General features: G+C 43.4%; 1 protein-coding gene across 1 annotated transcript; it reads left to right on the top strand.

Annotated features, from left to right (window-relative positions):
• The first annotated feature begins 12,675 nt into the window (after positions 1-12,675).
• On the top strand, positions 12,676-18,865 carry TRIM40 (tripartite motif containing 40). The gene is made up of 5 exons (XM_006215400.4): positions 12,676-13,020; positions 17,254-17,349; positions 17,920-18,144; positions 18,418-18,440; positions 18,622-18,865. Exons 1-5 carry the CDS (start codon positions 12,676-12,678, stop codon positions 18,863-18,865), a joined length of 933 nt encoding a protein of 310 aa, XP_006215462.4.
• The last annotated feature ends 2,475 nt before the right edge of the window (positions 18,866-21,340 follow it).

Below are 21,340 nucleotides of genomic sequence, written 5' to 3'. Positions count from 1 at the left end.
ACACCTGAAGTCTTCAAGAACTCTAGATTCCATAGCCCCTCCTCCTCTTCTCCCAACTCCCAGGCCTTCTTACAGCCTCTCAAAATCCAGAGAGGTTGTGCAAGGAACCCATGACCACACAGCAGGGCACTGATTTGAAATGCCTTGGAGAAGCGGGGAGCTGGATTTGCCTCTCATATTCTTAGTGGACCAAGGAGGTATAAAACACAGAGAGATGCCATTCCTGCTTCCTCTGAAGTGGCTCTGTAGCCCAGCACTGTCCAGTAGAAACATACTCTGAGCCACAAATAACATTTTACATTTTCTAGTAGTCACATTGACAAAAAGTCCAAAGGAACCGGGCAAAATTAATCTTAATTATATTTTCTATTTAACCCAATATTTTAAAAAATATTGCCCTTTCAACATGTAAGAAATTATTGCTATACTTTACATTCGATTACCCTACTCAGTCTTGTGAAATCTGATGTGTTTTCTTCACTAACAGCACACTTGAATTTGGACTAGTCACACTTCAAGTGCCCAAGTGCACAATGAATCCAGGACATCGTGCGTGCTAAGCATGCACTCTACCACTGAGTACTCTGCCAAGACCTTTTGACCCAGCAATTTCATGTCTAAAAATTTGCCCTACAGAAAAATCAAATATATAAGTATTATATCATATAAATATAATATAATATAATTATATTTTATTATATTGTATATATTATTAATACATTAATATAATAATAATTATTAATATTAAATATCATTAATTATATTAATATATTAATTAATTAATATAAATATAAATATTAAATAATAATAATATTATTAATTATTAATATAATTAATAATTATTAATAATATATTATATATATTCAGGGAAAAGGGAAAAGAACTGTAACTTATTTGTTCGTGACAACAGATATTTAGTATTTCTCTGTGCCAGACTCAGTTCTAGGCCTAATGATAGAGATCACAAGTGGACAGAGTAAACTGAAGCCCCAGCCTCTGAGGAGAGCCAGAGAAATTAGCTAACCAAATAAGTGATACAGTAAGAGGTAATACATCTTACGGAGGAAAAATAAAGCAAGAAGGGGGCATGGGGAGCGGGTGGTAAGCTTCCACTTTTCAATAGGGTGGTCAAAATGTGCCTGAGGTGGTGATAATTGGGCAACAACTTGAAGGCAGTTAGCAGCAAAATGTCAAAAGCTGTTATTGCTGATTGGTGGAATTATGGCTAATTTAATTTCTTTTATACTTTTATACTTTTCTGTATTTTCCAAATGTATTACAATTAATGTAACTCACTCCTACAATGTAGGAAAAAATGCACAATAAATATTTTAATAAAACCATGTTCAGTCAGACCCGTTTCCACAGGACAAAGTCTAAACTGCTGACAATACTTCAAGGCCTCCTCCCTTCCCTTATCTTTAGTTCCTCCTGAAGACAAACTGTCTTTTCCAGTCAGACTGATACTCTTGTGACCCAAATGTGCCAAGTAGGGTTGCCAGGTTCAGCAACTAAAAGTATAGGACACCCAGTTAAATCTGAATTTCAGAGAAACAATGAATAATGCAATATTTGGGACATATTAATCTGCAATTCAAGTTTAACTGAGCAGCCTGTATTTTACCTGGCAACGCTACAAGCAATCTTCTTTCCCCATCTGCTGGAATAATCTCTTCCATCTTCCCAAACCTTTCCAGTGAAGCCCGAGGGTGGGAGCGGCTCCTATATAAGGTACACACTATGCACAGGATGTGGGTGGGGCGGAGTGAGGGGCTCTTCCTTTACCTCAGGCTGATGACTCCCCTGTAGACAAAGACTGCACCTTTGATCAGATGCCCCTGACCCTGGAGTCCAGTAAATAAGTGAATGTCCAAAGACTCTGAAGTTCTCCCCAAAGAGAAACTCAATTTTAGTTTACAGGACATTTATTCAATCTTCCAGCTATCCTAATTCAGGTAAAATGTCCTTGGTTAATTTTTTTAAACCCAAGAGTGTTAAAAAATGTACATTTTATGCTTTTATTCAGATGTTGAATAATTTAAGGAGGCTTTAAAAATGGACAACTTTTGTTCCAAACAAGGGTGCATCTGTTCATCTGACCTACCCTTTGCACTGTCCCCCACCCCATCCGTTAGGTTCATGGGCCCTGAGAGCACCTTAAGGCTGATCTGAGCCCACCTTATAGTCAATTCAGTTTCTGCTAAGTCTGCAAGGGAAAGGCTGATACTCGTCCCTCTCCTGCAAGACAGTAGTGTGCTCTGGCCTGGACTTGACACAGAAGAACCTCGGGGCCCAAGCGACCAGAAACTCCTGGGCTTATCTCCAGCATCTCCAGTGCCCAAAGCGTCTAACACTGGCTAGCTGTTCCAATGCGTCACATCACAGACAGATGCAGAGCAGTTGGATGAGCATTCAGGCCAAATTCTAGAAAATCCCTCCCAAAGCCAAATTTTAGAAAAAATTTCCCCTTAAGATTGTGAGAATAAAGATTCTTACCCATGGCCACGTTTTCCCATCTCCACATTCTCAGCACTTAACACGGTACCTGGTGCAAAAGAGCTCTTTTTTATTAGCATATTAAACTGAGCCAATTTATAGGGGCTCTGTGTACTGGCATGACAAAAAACTTTAGGTTATATTGTTAAGTGAAAATGGAACATTATTTAGCATGCAAAGTTTTGCTTTATAAAAAAGAAACACAAATATATATACATATGTAGATTATGTACAAATATACATTTGTATGTACTTGTGCCTACATAAACATTGACAGGATATGCAGGAAATTAACAAAAGTGTTTACCTGCAGGGTAGGGGTCCGGAGGCTAGTGACAGATGAGGTGAATAAGGGCAAATCTTCTTGATGTACCTCTTTGTATTAGTTTTTGAACCAGGTGAATGTAAAACCCTTAAATTATATAGTTAAAATTAAATTACATTTTTTTGTTGTTGTTGTTATTTGGTTATTATCATTTTGTGATATCAAAAGCTGAGCTAGAAATAAGAAGCTACTCTCTCCAAATCTCTGTGATCTTTATTTCTTCCTAGGTTCACAGATGGACCAACAAGACTATCACACTTCAGTTTCCATGACTTTAAAACGTTACTGCCCATGACACTCTCAAGCTAAAAGTTCTTGTTTTATTTTATTTTTACATGTGCTATGCCACTTGTTACAATTCCTAGTTCTCTGCCAGATCTTTTAAGTTTGGCTTTTGTTTCCTTGAACATAACAAAGTCGTTGTACAGTCTGTGTCAATAATGACAGTGTCTGAAGTCTTTATGGTCTGATTCTATCTGTTGCTTCTGCTTTTCTTATTGGTAGTTTCTTGTCTGTCTGGTGTCTGGTTATTTTTGCTTATGTGCTGGATATATCTGAAGAAGTATTTGTAGAAATAATCCAAATCCTGGGATTATGTTAGTTTCTTCCCAAAAGGATTTTCTTTGACATTGCAGTCAAGAGTCACTTTAAACGAGTTCAACACTTGATATTTTGGGGGCTTGGAACTCTAGTTCCTTAAGTCTTTAAAGGTCGCCAAAAATGCAGTTTGAAATCTCAGCAACCTGCAGGATCAGCAGATGTCCCCAGACGGAAGCAACCCCCGGTTCCAGGCTCACCTCTACAGATTCCTTTCCTTTCCCAAATTTTAGCCCAGCAATTCTTTACTGGCCCTTTGAATTTTTAAGATACTTTAAAAATATTTTATCCAGCTTTTTTAGTTGTCTTCATTTGGAGGAAGTCTGAGTTACTCAGTCCACAAATGGGAGAAAAAACCCTTCCGTGTCAAGCCTCAGCCTTTTCAGAAGAGTGGTTTGCTCTTCTTTGGACTGTAGCTTTCAGAAAATGTTTTTTTCCTCTTTTTTTTTCCTTTTGTAGTAAAGTCTAGATGAACGTTTCTTGCGCGCGCGCGCGCACACACACACACACACACACACACTCACACTGCCCCCACCACACCCTCAGATAGAGCTGAAATAGAATCTTGCATCCTACACACCTAATATTCCAGAAGAGCTGGAGTCAGAGAAGTCCTCCTTACCAGGCTCAGAAACAAAAAAATTGTGTGCACATACTCAGGTTGGGGCCTTGAAAACGCAGGCGCAGAATGCAGTCATGCGAATTCTAGCTTCAGCACACCACCAGCGTAAGGAGTTGCCCTGTGCCCTAAGGGCCCCTGACAGGTCTCAGTTTGCAGACCAGGATGTGACAAGGAGATTGGAGCTGCAGCCAGCACTAGAGGCAGAAGGAGGAGCCAAACAGAGGTGCTAATGATGCATTAAAAACCGGTAAGCCCATGTAAGATTTCTGCAGGCTTCACTTCCGAACAAAGCTTTTCCATTCCATGGGTTTGGGGGTGAGCTGTTCCTAGCTCTTTTGCTAAATGGGTCAGTATGGGATGCCTTGAAGGACTGAGAGCTCCGTTGGGAGAAAGTCCCGAGGCTGGTTATCTGAAGCTGCCTCTGGTGTAGGAAATCAAGTGTTAATCTTCCCAGAGTCACTTACAGCACTTGCTTTTGGTGACCACTCCCAGGGGGGTTGGGGGCCCGCCTTTCAGGACCCCGGGCTTCAGTTTCTCCATCTGTAGAATGGAGATGGTTACTCGGCAGGAGGTCCAAGGCGCGAAGGACTGAAGTGGGGCATCGACGCTGACACCCTGCAGTCCGCAGGGTCAGGAAGAGCCAAGAGGAGGCAGCAAGGCAACTGGAGACTGGAGACCACTCGCTGATGGTGGGAAGAAGAGAGCTGGGCACTGGCGGCGGGCTCCGCTGCAGTGACCGGCTTGGTGCGCGGACAGGCTGGACGGGCCGCCTCCCCCGGCAGGGGCTGGGCCGGGAGTGCGGAGTCAGGCGGGGCGGGTGGCTGCTGGGGACTGTTAGGGTGGTGGGGGTGAGGACCACCCGGTGGGCGCGCTCAGGAACGAGCTGGGAGCATGCCCCCTGGGCCAGAATGACTGATGTTTTAAAAAGTAACTGGGTTGGGTGGGTATGGCTCAGGGGCAGAGTGCGGGCTTAGCGTGTATGCTGTCCTGGGTTCAACCACCAGTACCTCCACCAATAAAAAAAAATAGATAATATACAAAGCAACAGATTTGGGGTGGTCCTTGATGGTATTACCCAAGTTGAGGTGGATTTTTTTTTTTAATCCTAATGTAACGGAGTAGGACACTGTGGGGCTTTCCAGAGTCAGATCCCTCATCCATAACCTCTGCTTGCTGATGGAGATCGCGTAGCTCCTAGACCTTCTGGAGCCTAAGGGTTGATAGTGTTGAGCACCCTGTTCCCTCAACATCAACCAATTAGAGAATCGTGCAGGAGCTGATCAGGTACCCTGAGACCCCCTCCCTCACACCTGGCCTTTAAATATGCTTTACTGAAAACTTTGGGGAGCTCAGGGTTTTCTTGGGCATGAACCATCCCATTCTCCTTACTCGGCCCTGCAGTATACCTTTCTCTGCTCCAAACTTCCATGTTTCAGTTTGTTTGGCCTCATGGTGAGGCGGGGGATGACACAGGAACTGCCTTCGGTAATACTAAAGCACACAGTTGACAAGGAAAGTTACAAAAAAGGTTAGTGAGATGGGGCTGAACACCTGACGGCCCAGATGCATGTTGGTGAAGGTTTTCTGCAGACCACAGGGTGCAAAGCTTGCCTCTGGAATTCTTGAGCCACTGCAAAGATAGGCACAGAAAACGGCCCAAGCATGTGGAGCTGCAGCCCCCTCCCCGAAAGGGTTATGAACATTCAGCAGGGACCTCCCTTGGGTGCACTCAGTCAGGGAGGGGACTCTGCATCTTACCTGTCACTCCATCCACTGAGTCTTGCCAGCCAGTGCTCCCAAGTCACCTCTGTTCCCCTTCAGGTCTCCTTTAGGGCTTCTTGATGGAAATCGGCTCCATCTGTGGCGCCCACCTGCATCACTGCCCAAAACTTTTATGGGGGAGGGCGTCAGGAAGGGCTCAAGTTTGTGCGGCCTGAAACTCACGTATTGTTGGGCCCTCTTCCAGAAAAAGAACACAGAATTAGAAATATACAATTAGGAAGCCAAAGTGAATATTTACTTACAATGAGAAAAGCAATGACAACAAATTACAACTTTTAAAAAGCTGACAAATGCTACAAACATAAAAAAATCCAGAAAAATATTTTTAATTATCTGAAGGACCACTACTGTAATTCCACTATATTTTTAGCTTTATACTTCTTGTCTCTTTCTTCATTGGATAACAATTTTGTAGCAAATTTTCTCTGGTGAGAATGAATCATTTGGTATTTCCTTTAGTATGGTTAATACATTTTTTAAATTGAAAGTTTAGAAAAGTTTATTTCAGTTTCACACTCATTATTGGTAATAATATATCAATTTTTAGTTTGTAAATTTGGGGAAACTTCTGTCAAAATTTCTTACGCAAGCGCTAAGATTTCAGGACAATTCAAATTTTCTTGGACAGTGAATAATCTTAACTCTTTAAATAGCTGAATTTCAACGACCTGTTTATTGTTAATTCCTTGTTATAAAAGGATATTATGAATTCTAGATTATCTTTGTAGATGCCAATATTTCACACCAAATCAACAAGAAATTTTTTATTCTTATTTTTTATTGAAGTGTAGTCAATTTACAATGTTAGTTTCAGGTGTATAGCAAAGTGATTCAGTTATACATATTCATACTTTTTTTTTTAGTTTCTTTTTCCGTTACAGGAAATTTTTTTTTTTTTACTGAGATGTGTTTATAGGTTCATTCTTCTTTGTCAGTTGATTATCAAAAAATCTAGGAATCTATTCTTTACTTCTGCTTAAAATCGATCTCTTCTCCTCAATTACTGATTTTGGTTTGATCAGATTTTTTTTTCCAAATCACTTTTTGATGTCAGAATGACTTCTATTGATTCCATGTAGAAATATGTAAAATTTTTTTCTTTTGTTGTGTATACATACTTGTATATGTTACCTTGCTAAATATATTCCTGGAGAAAAGGACTTCAGGAAGTCATTTTGACTCATTTTGACTAGATGGTGATGAGACTAAATCCTACACTTACAATTTTCGACATCTGGGGGTTGGAAGGATCTACTGGCTCTGCTGTGCACAGAGTTCTGGTGCCTCATGTCACAGGACACGTTCTTTTGATGACACATCCTCACTTGGCACTTAAGTCTCTGATGTCAGGTGAATTGTTTCAGTGGATGCTAGAGGTGTTCCTGGAAGCCATTTCTACACTGAGACACCTACCAATAACTTACAAACTTACTAAGCAATAACTTGTGAATGTTAGTAAACCCAAACAATGGAAGCCAAACTTAATTTCTTTTTAGCCAAATCTTGTCCCCAAAAGCTACCTGATACAAGGGAAGATGTGACGGAGGGAAGTTAGAGTGGAAAGAGACAGCAATCTTAACCATGGGTAAAGTAAATTACTTCTGCAAATTTTGCAAAAGAGTGTGGTCATGTCAACACATTACTAGGGCGATCTCAGGGCACCGGGAAAGGTCAAAGCACGTGAGGAGCTTCATGGTTGATGGTCATTTGTATACTCTGCCACTGCAGCAAGCTTTTCTCTGAAGTCTTCTCTCTGCTGGGGTCTTCCTTCTGCTTGCCCCCCGACTCTCTGCCTTACCTAATACACTCTCTGCCCTTGCTGGCTCCTTTTCATTCTTCTCTGTACCTCAGTGAGTTTGGAAGTTCATAAATTTCCCTATGTTATTAATTGTGTAGCTCCATCCTTTTTGTTGAAACAAGTGTGTCCAACCAAGTAATGACAGTAAGTCTTCCACTCAGGGTGGATTCAGCCCTTTCTGCAACCTCTACAACCAAGGAGTCCGTACAGATCCATCTGGCTGTGCTTCTCGGGAGAAGCTGTTCTGTAGGACTCAAAATAAGGACTCTTTATCAACCTGGTGAATGACCAATAGCCAGGACGTGCTCCATGCCATTGCGTAGAATCCACGAGTTCCACCAAGGACGTGTTCCTTTCACTAGCAGCTCCTCAGTCCTCTGCTGAATTCTCCATGTCTCCTGCTCCTCACTCCCAACTTTTTTTTCACAATCTTGGAGCAGATAGCTTAAAGTTCCATATTAGATATTTTGTTTTTTAAATTCCTTGGCTGCTTCTGCCACAGGACATTTTTCACAGGCAAGCTCTCTTCCTTGGTTGCCTGCCTTCTGCTGTCCCGCGGCTATGCCCTGGGCTATACCGCCTCTTCCTTTTACAGTTTTATGCCCCCCTTCCCTTCCTCCCTCCCTCTCCAGAGCTAGCTCTTCACAGCCAGCTATTTCTTGCTCTGAGGAATTACAAGAACCAGATTTGAAGCTGTCATTTTTAATGAAATGTCCCAGTGCTCTGAGTCATGGTAGATTCTGCCTCCCAGAGAGGTGAAAATAAAGCTCTGTTCTGTTTTGGGAGACAACGCCACCTACTGCCCACTGAGAGACAGCTGCCAAACGCACAGCTGAAGGACCCTTTCCGTTTCCTCTTCTGGGTTGGGTGGCAGATAATCTAGGTAAGAATAATTTAGAAAGTATATTGAATTAGAGATGGTGATGAGACATTCAAGGATGCACAGGAATTTAAACTCAGTAAGGACATCAAGAGCATAGGTGAAGATCTGGATGGAACTGGGGCTCTGGGAGGTTATAGGACCTGCTTAAGTTTAACAGCTGCAAATTGGCAAAGTGGAGATCTGAATCTTGTCCATCTGCCTTCGACGTCCACGTAGCTCTACCTCATTTTCTAGGAGGGAGTGGATCTCCTTTAATGAATGGTTGGAGAGGTGAAAGGAAACCCAGGAACCAGCGGAGATGAGAATTTCGAGGAAGGGACTGCTGATGATCTCATGCCTCAGAGTCATCAGTTTGGATGTGGGCTGAGAAAACATCACTAGGATTTGAGTTTTGGGTTTAGTTGGAGACTTTTGAAAGAGTGACTTAAGATGCCTAGCAATGGGCTAGGGATCAGAGGGTAAGCAAAACGGGAAGACATAGCCTCACCTCTCACATAGCTAAGCATGAACCAAAGTTAGGGAAGTTGACAGAAATGTAACGGTAATCAGTTTAGAGGTGGTACAGGAAAGGGAAAGGTGCTTATAGACCTGAAAGCCCCTCTGACACCTCTGTGCAAATTAGATGGACCCTCCCCTTCCTCAGTGCCGACACTGCCCTGTGCCAAGGTCCATGGTTTGGTAAGTAGACTGTGGGCTGGGTCTCAGCCCTGACTCACCACCTCTCCAGGCTGCTCTGGTACAGTGAACAACCTGCCCAGCTGTAAGTGGAGGCCCTGGAAGGAGGAAGATTGAGTAGTTAGGAAGGTTTCATGCAGGAAACCGGGACATGAGCTGGGCTTAACCTGATATGAAGAGTTTAGAGCAGCTGCAAGATGAGGTAGGAGGGCTTCTCTGCCAGGGAGTGTCAGAGCAGAGGCAGGAGAGAAGCAATGAAAGAGAAGGAAAAGATGCAAATCACCTGACTCCTGGCTCCAAAATTTTAAAATAGATGAAATTAGGTAAGATCACTCATTCAAAAAATTATCAAGCATCTGCTATATGCAAAGAGCTATGCTGAACGGGCTGTGAAGCAGGGGAATAATAATAACTCCTAATAATTGTGCACTGGTTTGTAATATATAAAGCACACCTATTCCCAGATATGACATTTGATCTGCTTTCCTGGGAAGGAGGCCCAGGTTGTGGCTGTCCCAGAACATGAAGCTCCAACTCTCAGAATTAGGACCATAATCCAGGTCTTTTAAGTAATCCAGAATTCCTTTCATTGTAGCCACTGATTCTTCCTCTTCTTTAAATTTAAGTAATTATTTAAATAGATGATACCCTTACTTGGTTCCAAATTGAAAAGTTACAATGGGAACATAGATGACAGTCCCCCCATCCCCACTCCTGTTCTTCATTCACCCAGACATCTAATTTCAGTGCCATTTTAATTTGAATTTTCTTCCAATAGTTTACATATTCATATGAGAGAGATTGAGTGTCTTTTCATATGGCTAGAGACACTGTTTTTTCCTCTGACATGTCTGTTCATTTTCTCTGCCAAGTTTCATACTTGGTAGCTAATAACTTTTTTTTATTTGTAAACACTCTTTATACATTAGAGAAATTAGCCCTTTGATATTGATGGTAGTTGTAAACATGTTTTCTTTATACATTTTCATTTGTCATTTGTCTCTTGACATTGCTTCCGTAATTTTTTCCCTGCCATGCAGATCTTTTAAAACATAGTTGTGTTTATGTCCATTCTTTTATGATGTCTATGTTTGAATCATTTTTAAGTTAGTGTTAACTTAAAGACAGTAGGTCCCTGCCTTCAAGGTGCTCGTTAAGGCAGCAGGAAAACCAAGAAAAGTACCTAAAAGACTACGATAGAAATTGCCATATGGTCAGTACTCCAAGGTGGTACAAATGGCTATTTCTTCATCTGCTGACCCAAAATCCAATTACCAATCTATCTATCCATTCACCTGCTCATTTATTAAGGCTTTACTGAACTCCTTCTAAGGGCAATAAAATGTATGAAAAGATGACATTTTGTGATGATGAAGCATGTGGGCGAGGATGACAGACATCCGGGTCCAAATCCAACTCCCTGTTTACCCCTCTGCTGCTTTGGGCATGTTACTTAATCTCTCTACATCTTTGTTTCTCATATTTTCTCATGGGATATAGCAAATGTGGAATGTGGAAGGGTCAAGGAATAGAGACTGATGGGCAGATGTGGTAGTAAGACGCTTAGGGAGACAGCTGTCAGACGAGTCCAATGCCTCTATCTGTGATTTCAGGTGGTGAGGTCTGTTCTGACAAGGACCAGTGAATGGTCAGCGGGGTGGGCAGCAAAAATAAAGGTCATTGGATGTGAGCAAATCAAGTTGCTGAAGGATCTCAGTGTTGATGGTCATCCACATAGTCCTTGAAATCACCCAGGAGGATGGCAGGATGTGGGGTAAGGAAGAGCCTGCAAGCCTTGATGAATCGTCCTCAATGACTCATCCTCAGTGAATCAAGGGAGATGGCTCCGTGGAGGACAGCATGGAACAGCAAGAACGTGGATGACCAGAGCTCTACAAACAGATATTTTTATCTGACTCTTGGTGATCAAGCTCAGGAGGTGGTGGTATGGAGTGAGGAAGGTGCCCACCTCACCCCGACCCGGAGACTCAAGGGAGCGCTCTCCCTTGAGAAGAAAGCCAAGGAACTGTGACTTTGGAGAAAGTGACTTTTTATTAATAACACCACAGCCGACAGTGGACAAGTGGGATTAAGGAAAGATACTATGGGGTGAGAGCTGAACAAGAATGTTGGACCTTTCAAAGCCTGAGCAGGCAGCTGTCATTAGTGTTACCCACTGCAGACTCCCCCAGTGTCAGTGCTGAGACCAGCCTGACTGGAGGGAAATTGGAAGAAAGTAGGGTGGGCAGTTGGTGTTCCGACATGATGAGCAGATGCCATGGTCCTGTGACACCTCGATCCCGAAGTACTGGCATCTGGGGGTCTGGGAGGTCTCCAGTCTGTGCGCTGACTCTCACTTCATATCATATTTACATCAGAGGCGCCAAGACTTTCCTCCTCCCCGTGCGCAAACAAGCCACACCTTTCACCAACCAAAGTCCATCTCGCCTTTCAGCTACCCTAGATTGGTCACGCAGCCGTGGAGAGGATGGGCCTCTTCACCTTTCCTCCCGTTTTACTAACACGTGAGTGTATATAATCAGCAGAGTTTAAAAAGAACCATTCACCTGCTGGCCATCTCTCCAGATCTGGAGCCTGAGAAAATAACCTGAGGTCATAGCAGGAGAAGTTGAGGTAGGATCCCAAGAGAGCTTCTCTGAAGGAGGACTAGGCAAGAGGCTTGGGGATGAGGAAAGAGAAGTGAATGCCCAGTGTTTAAGGGAAGAGAGGACAGGGAGTATTTCCTCCTTTGGGTCATCTTTGGAGATGATTTGAAAGTCAGGGAAAGAGTATGTTCAAATATTACACAGGTCTCTGGTCTGCTCTGTGTCCGGGTCTCTTTCTCTTTCCCTTTCCTTGTAGAATTTGTACAACCCTGAAGAGGATGCTGGTTGGGAGAATGAACAGCCGACAGAGATGCTGTTGCAAATGGTTGGGTAGTGGTTGATAGCAGTAGTCACATTCTTAGAGTGTGACCGTGCACCTTCAAGCATCATAGGGTGGGAGAGGACACCCCATTTCCTGCCAGATTCTCTCAATTGAGGGCAAATCAGAGAAGACTTTCAAGTTTTTGATGCTCTGGTTTCTGACCAGGACACTCTGGCCTTTTAATTTTGAGCTGTAAAAATATTCATAGAAAGCTCTGAAGAGGGAAATCGAATTGGTTTTTGAATCACCTGCTTCCTCCAGGTGTATGAAAAATAAAGAATGATGTCTAGTAAAGACAAGGAAGCTAGAGGGCACATGTCAAAGCTGATGATTTATTTCTGAAACTCGTGCAGCATGGTGGTTTCTGTGGTCCGTGCTACGGCTCCATTGATGGAGAGCGGGCCGTTGCCTGAAGTTGGAGAGCTGAGTCGTGTCCTCTAAGCTGCTCCAGGGCTGCCTCCTTCCAGCAGGGCCACCTTCTCTGGACTGTCTAGTGCGGCAGGACTTCCAAAGCACCAGTGGGGAAGGAGGCCCTATAGGCAGGCGGCTGGTAGTGTATGGTGGAGCCCATGTTCCCTTTGCGCCAGGACAGCCAGGATGAGGGCATCTGCCCCATCTGCCAAGAGTGCCTGAAGGAGGCGGTGAGCACTGACTGCGGACACCTCTTCTGTCAAATATGCCTGGCACGGCACCTGGAGGAGACCTCGGCCTCCGGAGTCCGCAGCTGTCCCCTCTGTCGAAAGCCCTGTTCCGAGGGGGTCCTGGGGGCTGGCTACACCTGCCGCAGACACCAGAAGAAGGTGTGCTGGTTCTGTGAGGAAAGCAGACATCTTCTGTGTATGGAATGCCGGGTGTCCCCTGAACACAAGTCTCACTGTGAACTGGCCATTAAAAATGCCATCAGCCACTACAAGGTAAGGGGGGGGGGTCATCACAGCCAACCACTGCCACCACCTCCCTGAGTTACTCCTTCTTACTCCCTGTCCAGTACTCCTGGCATATCCTAGAGGCTCGGTAACTGACACTTTTCTTCGTCTCTTCAGCTTCATCCTATTTTGGACCCTTGTCTTTGCTTTTCTGTGTTTATTTTGCTACTGATGTTAAAGTTTCAATGCATGCATCTAAGAGGGGATACTGACACTGTGATGTCAGATTCTCAGGAAGCATGAGCTCCTCTCACTTCGCTCATCTGTAGAAGGAAGGAGTGGGACTAGATAATGCAAAACTCTTTTAGTTCTAAAACTATATGGTTCCCCTGGTTGTTTGTACTAGAAAATTCGCTAGAAATGTAATCAGGTTTTACATATGTTAACAATTATCTTGCACATAGGTTGAAACTTGGAAATTAGTACATGATTCTCTCTTTCTCTTCCCTCTTCCTTTGTCTTTTCTTTCCTTCCTTCCTTTCTATAGTGATTACTTTATCTTATTTTATTTTTTTATCATAAAAGTGGTACATTCAGACAACACTGTAAGGTATAAAATGAAAACTAAAAATCTTCCTGATTTCCTCCATTCTCAGTCCTCAGAGGTAATCACTATTAGATTTTGTGTATCATTCTTCTAGAAAATTGTGTGTGTGTAAATTTACTCTAACACACACACACAAAGTTTCTTTCTATTGTATTTTTCTGTAACTCATTTTTAATATCTAAAAATACATCTTGGACATTAATCTGTTTTCCCATCAGTACATATAGATCTTATGAATTCTTTTCAACAACTTCATGGTTTTGCATTATCTCCTCCAACCCCAGCCTCCACCTGTACATGTCCAGCAATGCGGGATTCTTCTTCTTTTCCTGAAGCAACACATTTTAAGTGTTTTAAAGAGGAAATGAGGTAAAATGACAAAAATAAAAAATGTACCAATAAAGAGCCAACAACAAAAAAAACTACCCCCCACCCATTTTTTCCTGACCTGAGGTGAGAAGGATTTACTTAATGAAACACATACTCTCTGTGTTTTGTTTTGTTTGGTGGGGAAGTAATTAGATTTACTTATTAATTTTAATGGAGATACTGGGGGTTGAACCCAGGACCTCACACATGCTAGGCAGGCACTCTACCGCTGACCTATACTCTCATCCCCTACCCTCTTCATTTAATAGCACATTCTTATTTTTAGTCCACAAATCCCACCCCCCTTTTTTTCTGGTTTGTTCATTCCATTTAATCATCTTTCCTTCTTCTCCATGGGCAACCACTTAAAGTGTTCATTCTATTTTTATTTGTAGACAGTTTGGTAACATACACATTGCTGCATTGGGTGCTTGTGTATTAACAAAATAACATCATAGGCCTCATTCTATTTCTTGTTTTTCCAACCTACCATGCTTTTTAAGATCCGTGCATGTCTTATGGGTCACGTAGTCCATTGTTTCTGACAGCTGCATAGCAGTCCACAGCGGCACGTGCAGCATTTTACTCATCCATCTCCCTGGGAGTGGACTTTACAAAACTCCAGGTCTCTGTTACCACAAACAACATTGTAGTGTGCACGTCCCCTTAGAACCTAAGTGAGGAATTTTCTAGGATTTTTACCCAGAAACAGGACGACTGGATCATAGTGGATAGCACACTTAGATGACCAGGACCCTCTCCAGAATGGCTGCACCAGCGTACACCTCAGAGCCCACAGTGTGGTCCTCATATCCACATACATCCCCCACCCCCAGGCATTATCCAGCTGTCTAATTTTTATTAATCTGATGGGAGTCAAATAATATTTCATCGTTATGTTAATTTCCATTTCTCTAATCACTGGTGAGTTTGGGCATCAATTCATTCTCTCTTCTGTGAATTAATTGCTCATATTCTTTGCAAATTTTTCTCTTGGGTTCTTGTCCGTGTTGATTTCTAGGCTTTCCTACTATAGTCTGTATATAAGTCTCTTGTTAGTTTCAGACATGGCAGCTATTATCTCTAATCTGTCATTTCTCTGTTAATTTTGTCCATAGTGTTGTCACTGAAGAGAAATGTTTAATTTTGAGGCAATCAAATTAAATAATTATCATGATTTGTGTTTCGAGGGTTTAGTTAAGACATCTTTCCCTACTCCAAGGTCACAAATGTATTCTCTAACATTATTTTCGATTAACTTCATAGTTTTCCTTTCGCACTTAGGTCTTTAATCCATCTGGAGTATACCTTCACACATGTTTCTAGGTGGGGATCTGGCTGTATGTTTCTCCGTTGTTGTAGCCAGTTTTGTTTTTTTTTTCTTTAATGGAGGTGCTGGGTAATGAACACAGGACTCGAACATGCTAAGTGCGCACTCTCCCCCTGAGCTATACCTCCACCCGCTGTAAGCCCATTTTCTCAACACTATCCCCCTACAGATTCTGTCCCTTTTATCACTGATCTGTGTACTACTTTTTCTTCTTATTTTATTTTATTTTCTTCCAGTTTCATTTATTTATTTACTTCTTGTATTTTGATGAAGTAGCATATTTTGTAGCAATTTGAAATGCTTTATTTTGTGATTTCCTGGTGAACTCATTGGGAAAGGTACATTTCTTTCTTTTGTGTGTGTGTATATATGTTTTTATTGAAGTCAGTTTACAATATTGTGTCAATTTCTGGTGTACAGCATAGTGCTTCATCATACATGAACACACATATATTCATTTTCATATTCTTTTTCACCATAAGTTACTACAAGATATTGAATATAGTTCCCTGTGCTATACAGTAGAAGCTTGTCTTCCAATTTTACTGAGATATAATTAACATACAGTACTATATAAGTTTAAGGTGTGCAGTATAATGATTTGACTTACATGCATCATAATATGATCACTACAATAAGTTTAGTGAACATCCATTATCTCATGTAGATACAAAACAAAGAAATAGAAAAAAATTTTTCCTTATGATAAGAACTTAGGATATTTATTCTCTTAACAACTTCCATATGTAACATACAGCAGTGTTAATTATATTTATCATGTTGTCCATTTCATCCCTAGTACTTATTCATCTAATAACTGGAAGATTGTGCATTTTGACTACCTTCATACAATGACCTCCCCCCCACTTCTGGTAACCACAGATCTGATCTCTTTCTCTATGTTTGTTTGTTTGTTTGTTTGTTTTGGAAGTATAATTGACCCACAACACTTTGTTAGTTCCTGTTACACAACATAGTGATTCAGTATTTCTATTCATTTCAAAACGATCACTGGGATAAGTCTAGTTGCAGTGTGTCACTATACAAGGATATCTCATAGTTATTGACTGTATTCTCCACACGTACATTCATACCTGTGGCTCATGCATTTCAACTTTTTCTTCTTAAATTCTTTTGTGAACACAAATCTGTACCTGAGCTCTCTCTTCTTTCATTTTCTGTTTGTTCTTGTCCCAGTACCACACCGTTTTGTTATGATGGCTATGTATGCCCTTTTATCTGGTCGGGCAAATACATTCTGTAACTAAGCTGACTAGAGATTCGAAGAAGAATGTCTCCAGACTCTTTTGCTGACACCCTCATCCTGCACCTTTCTTCCATTTTGATTACTTAAAGGCCTATGTTGATATCAGTATCAGCTTTGTTTATGTTTCCTTCCTACATAGTTTATCAAAAACCAGAAAGCGAATCTTTTACAAACTGAAATCATTCATTATGTCCTTAGCTTCTGGGACACAGTGACCCCTCCTGGCACTGATTTAAGATTTAGAGAGATGTGCCATGCTTTCCTGGTCTATGGGTTTGCCTCCAACAGAGGATTCTTGCCCATCCCAGCCAGAATGCGTGAGTGGTATATGAGGCTTTGAGTCACCTCTGTAAGTCAGTTCTCTCTAGACTGGCTTCACTTGTTAATGGGAAGTAGTAAGAATTATCAGTGATCAGCACACAACTCTAAGATGTTGACAGAAAAATATCCTGAAGTCAAGTAGAAAAGGTTCTGTTACTGTTATTTTTGTGTAGTTAAGACTTTTTAAAAATTACCCATTGCTTTCCCCCATCGTTATCCATGAAATAAACTCTCGTGCTCCTTACCCCAAGCATGATGCCTGGAAGGCTGCCTCTTTTCAGGCAGTATGTTACTCTAGCCTCATCTTGCGATCAGAACCCCTACCATCTGTCCCGAGGGCACCGCCCTCATCCCCAGTCTGACCAGCACAGGTATCTGTCTCTCTAGGAACGACTCAATCGCAGGAGCAGGAAGCTCAGAAAGGACATCTGCGAACTCCAGCGGCTCAGGGCTCAGGAGAAGGAGAAACTGCAGGCTGTGCAGGTGGGGCTCAGAGTCCTGGGAAGGACTTCCAGTTCCGGCCATCTGTCTGTCTGGAGCAGTCTGCTGTCGGGGGAGGTCTTGGAGGCTGGAAACATGGGAGCTGGGCTCTCAGCCTCGGGGTTTGCTGGCTGAGTGACCTGGGGCAAGGCAAGCCCTCTGATCTTCACGTGGTTTATATGTTCACTGAAAGCCAGTCCTGCCCTACTTGGCTCACAGTGAGGATCAAAGGAGACAAGCAGCCCCACAACTGCAAGTTGCTACACAAACCAAGGTCTCCTTCTCGTCTCTGACCAGCTATCTTCCTGCTGAGTGGGGTGTGTGCAGGTGTGAGCGTGTGCGCACTACCCACGTGTGACATGGGATCTATGGATGTTCACAGGAGTGCAAGGTGGGGAGGGGAGGTGTCCCTGCCTTCAAGAGGAATACAGCTGCCTCTCCAATACCTGTGATGTGCAGAGGCAACACCATGAGGTGGGGAGGACTGAGGAATCAACATTCTCACTCAACATTCAGAGACTGAGGGTTGGGGAGCCATGTGTCATTGACTCTTAGGGAGTCCGTTTTCTATAGTTTCAGGTAGACTGTGGGACCCACAGGCTGGAGACTGAGTTGGAGACCCAGCACCAAACCCGGAGACAGCTGGAGGCCCTCTCTCAGCAGCAGCCAGACCAGTTGGAGGACATGCCAGCAGAGATGTCCAGAATCTTTGACATCTCCAGGGCAATAGTGCAACTCAGCAGGCTGGTCACTGATCTGGAGAGGATGGCCAAGAAACTGGATGCCAACCTGCTGAAGGTGCAGGCCCTAAGGCACTTCCCAAGGCCCAGGACTCTCCCCAAACAGCTTACCTGTAGCATCCTTCTGAGAGGTGTAAGGAGAGGCTTCTCTGTGACATGTGGCAATGGCTTGTCCAAGTTGCAGCAGAGCAGGGTACATGAAAGGGGTGTTATTCCCTCTTGTTCTCAAGGTGACAGCCCAGAGGGACATCCACTAGTGGGTGGGAGAGGGGGAATTTGGAGGTGACATGAACCTGAGAACTGATTGTGATTCTCACTCTCTTTCTCCTAGGATGCCAGTTACTTATTGAACAGGTATGAGCCATCCCATCTTCCTTCCCACAGGTGCTTATACACACAAACCCACCCAAACATAGACATGTGCATGGGCTTTATCAAAGTCAAGGAGCGCCACTATGCCATTAACCTGCATCTTCATGCTACTTGGACAGTGAAAGGTCCAACAGAATATACTGAATGATTTCTTTGTTTCTAGGAGCACACCAGAGCAATTAGAGGCTGTTTATCCTAACTTAGAGAAGAGACTTGACGAATCACTTGTTCAGCCATCCTCGGCAGATCTGACCTGTTCATCCCTGGGCCACCTCATCTCAGACTCACCTCAGCCTCCTGGCTTTCATTCTCCCAACCTGTCCAGCCTCCCACTGAGTCTACCTAGTGCGCCTTCAGTCCTGCCCTGTCCTGAACATGATCCCCTCTCCTCATCCCCACAGTTGTGACCGGATGCCTGACCCTCTGACTCCTGTACAGTTTCACAGCCTATTTCCTGAACCAGGCTCCTGCCTGTGGCTCCCACTGCACAGGTCAGGATCCAAGATCTCCGTTTTGCCTGTGAACTGATGGTAGCACCCATCTCTCACAATCTCATATTAAACTCGGAGTCCCCAGGAAAGTGGATGGCATGAGCTCACCAGTGGTGAGGCCACTCTGCCTATGGAGTGGGCATGTCTGTTGGAAGGAATGCTCCTTCTGAGCTCCTGTAGCACCTGTTGTCTGTACCACTCACCTGGCACTTACATTATTTTTATGGTGGGCAGACTCTACTGTGACCCCACCATGGTTCTCGCTTTTTGGTGTTCATGCCTTCATGTGATTCCATGACTTGCTTCTAATCAATGGAATATGGCAAAGGGGATGAGATGTCACTCCCATGATTAGGTTATGTTATATGGCAACAGGGATAGACTATCACTTCAGTGACCGTTACACTGTATGGGACTCCTCCTTGTTAACAGACTCACTCTTGAGACTCTCCTTGCTCTGCGGATGAAGTACGTGACCCTGTGGCCAGCAGGCAGCCTCTAGGAGCTGAGAGCAGTCTCCAGCTTTCAGCCAACAAGAAGCAGGGGCCCTCAGACCTGCAGCTGCAAGAAAATTAATTCTGCCAACAGCCTAAGTGAATTTGGAAGGGGATTTTTCCCTAGTTGAGCCTCCAGATGAGAACCCAGCCCAGCTGATACCTCAATGGCAGCCTTGTGAGACCCTAAGCAGAGAACACAAATTTCTGACCCACAGAAACTGTGAAGCAATAGCTATCATAGAAACAATGATAGAATAAATGTGTGTTGTTTTAAGATACTACATTTTATGGTAATTTTAATGGAGCAATGAGTAATACATTTTTATATTAATTACTTGTGCATCGCTTCTTTGGTTAAGGACAGTTCTCTGTCTTTGTGCCCCCAGGGTTCAGGAGAGTAACTAGCTCATAGTTGGAGCCCAGTGAAATTTATTAAGTGGATGCATGAGTGAATTAATAGAAAGTATAAGGGCCTTCTTGATGTTGAACTTCTTACTAGTCTTTATGGAACCCTTACAGAAGTAGTCAATACTATACTAAGTACTGAAAGATATAAAGAATAAAACATGGCTACAAGGAGGGGCTGCATTGTGGTGGAAAGAGTAAAAACTCAAGAATCAGACTTGACTGGGAGAGACTCGGACAGAGGAGAGAGAGTGAGGCTGGCAAAGCCAGGGCTGGCTTCATGGGGGTGGGATTGGACAGGCAGGAGAGGAAGGCGGGAGAGAAGGGTGAGCATCCAGGATCCAGGCTGGGATACTGCACAAGTGAAAGCGTGGTGGCAGGGAGAAGCCACAGCACGTTTGCAGTACAGGAGACTGACCCAGTCAGTCTGGAACACCCGGGAGTGGGGAGGATCAGAAGCCAAGCAGAGGGTTAGATGACTGACACCAAGACATAGGTAGCCATCAAAGGCTTTTGAATTAGGAGTGAAGGGAACAAGAGGTGTTTAAGGAGAACCAGTCTGGACTCTGGGTGCTAGAAGGATTGAGGGCAGGGAGTTGAGGGCTAAAGGGGAGAAAGGAGAAGAACCTAGTGTGGATGTTCAGAAAAAGAAGTTACTAGACAGGAAGCTATAGGTCTCAGGGAAACATGAGACCCACAAGTCTACAAACAAGACATTGGCCAAGGAAAGAATACCTCTGGAGGTGATAGCTAACAATTCCCGTGTTCTAGCTGGGGTTAAAGTCTCACAAGAGAATTTGTCCAGAAGCATCCTACCAGGACTGGGAGGAGACTGACAAGCTCCCTGGGTCTCTCTCCACTGGAGACAGTCAGTTACCTTGCAGGTGCTGCCAGGCCCTCTGTCCTTTTCTGTTGTGACTACAGGTGATTGGGCCAGTGGTCATCTGAGCTGCATATGATTGGCCAAATCAGCCTATAAGCTGGCCTGCCAAGAAAGATCTTATCAAAAAGGGACTATGATGATTAACTGATCATCGGGTTTTCTTGGAAATTCAGAATGGATCTATGATGAATGCATCACTAGTTGGCAGGAAGAGCAGCAGTAGAGAGAATCAGAGCTGCACACGTGGCCGTGTCCTACAGCAGACGTCTATGGTCCACGTCGCTGAGTGGCCACAGGTTAATCTAGTCTCTAGGCTGCCTTGGACCTCAAGTCCCCTTCCCACAGTTCTTGGATGTACACAGGCTGTATGGCTTAATGGTCATGAGCATCGACTTTGGAGCCAAACCGTCTGTCTAATGTCTAGCGTCTAGTGTGTATTATTGCTGTGTTATTTACTATCTGCTGATTTAGGACTAGTTACCCAACCTCCATACGTCTCAGTTCTCTCATGTATAAAACAAGGCTATTAATAATAGTACCTACCTCTTGGGTTGTTGTGAGGATTAAATGAGTTAATATATAAAAATATTTATTACAATGACTGGC

The sequence above is a fragment of the Vicugna pacos genome, chromosome 20 (assembly GCF_048564905.1).
Source record: "Vicugna pacos chromosome 20, VicPac4, whole genome shotgun sequence".
Classification (NCBI taxonomy): domain Eukaryota; kingdom Metazoa; phylum Chordata; class Mammalia; order Artiodactyla; family Camelidae; genus Vicugna; species Vicugna pacos.
The sequence above is the reverse complement of the archived record's forward strand: the minus strand, read 5'-3'. Positions and strand labels throughout refer to the sequence as shown.

Bases quoted from the DNA above. Each gene is read 5' to 3' on its own strand.
- TRIM40 (XM_006215400.4), top strand. From the start codon at position 12,676: ATGTTCCCTTTGCGCCAGGACAGCCAGGATGAGGGCATCTGCCCCATC. The intron at 18,145-18,417 runs GTGCAGGCCCTA...TCTTTCTCCTAG, and splicing joins TGGATGCCAACCTGCTGAAG to GATGCCAGTTACTTATTGAA. The intron at 18,441-18,621 runs GTATGAGCCATC...CTTTGTTTCTAG, and splicing joins GCCAGTTACTTATTGAACAG to GAGCACACCAGAGCAATTAG.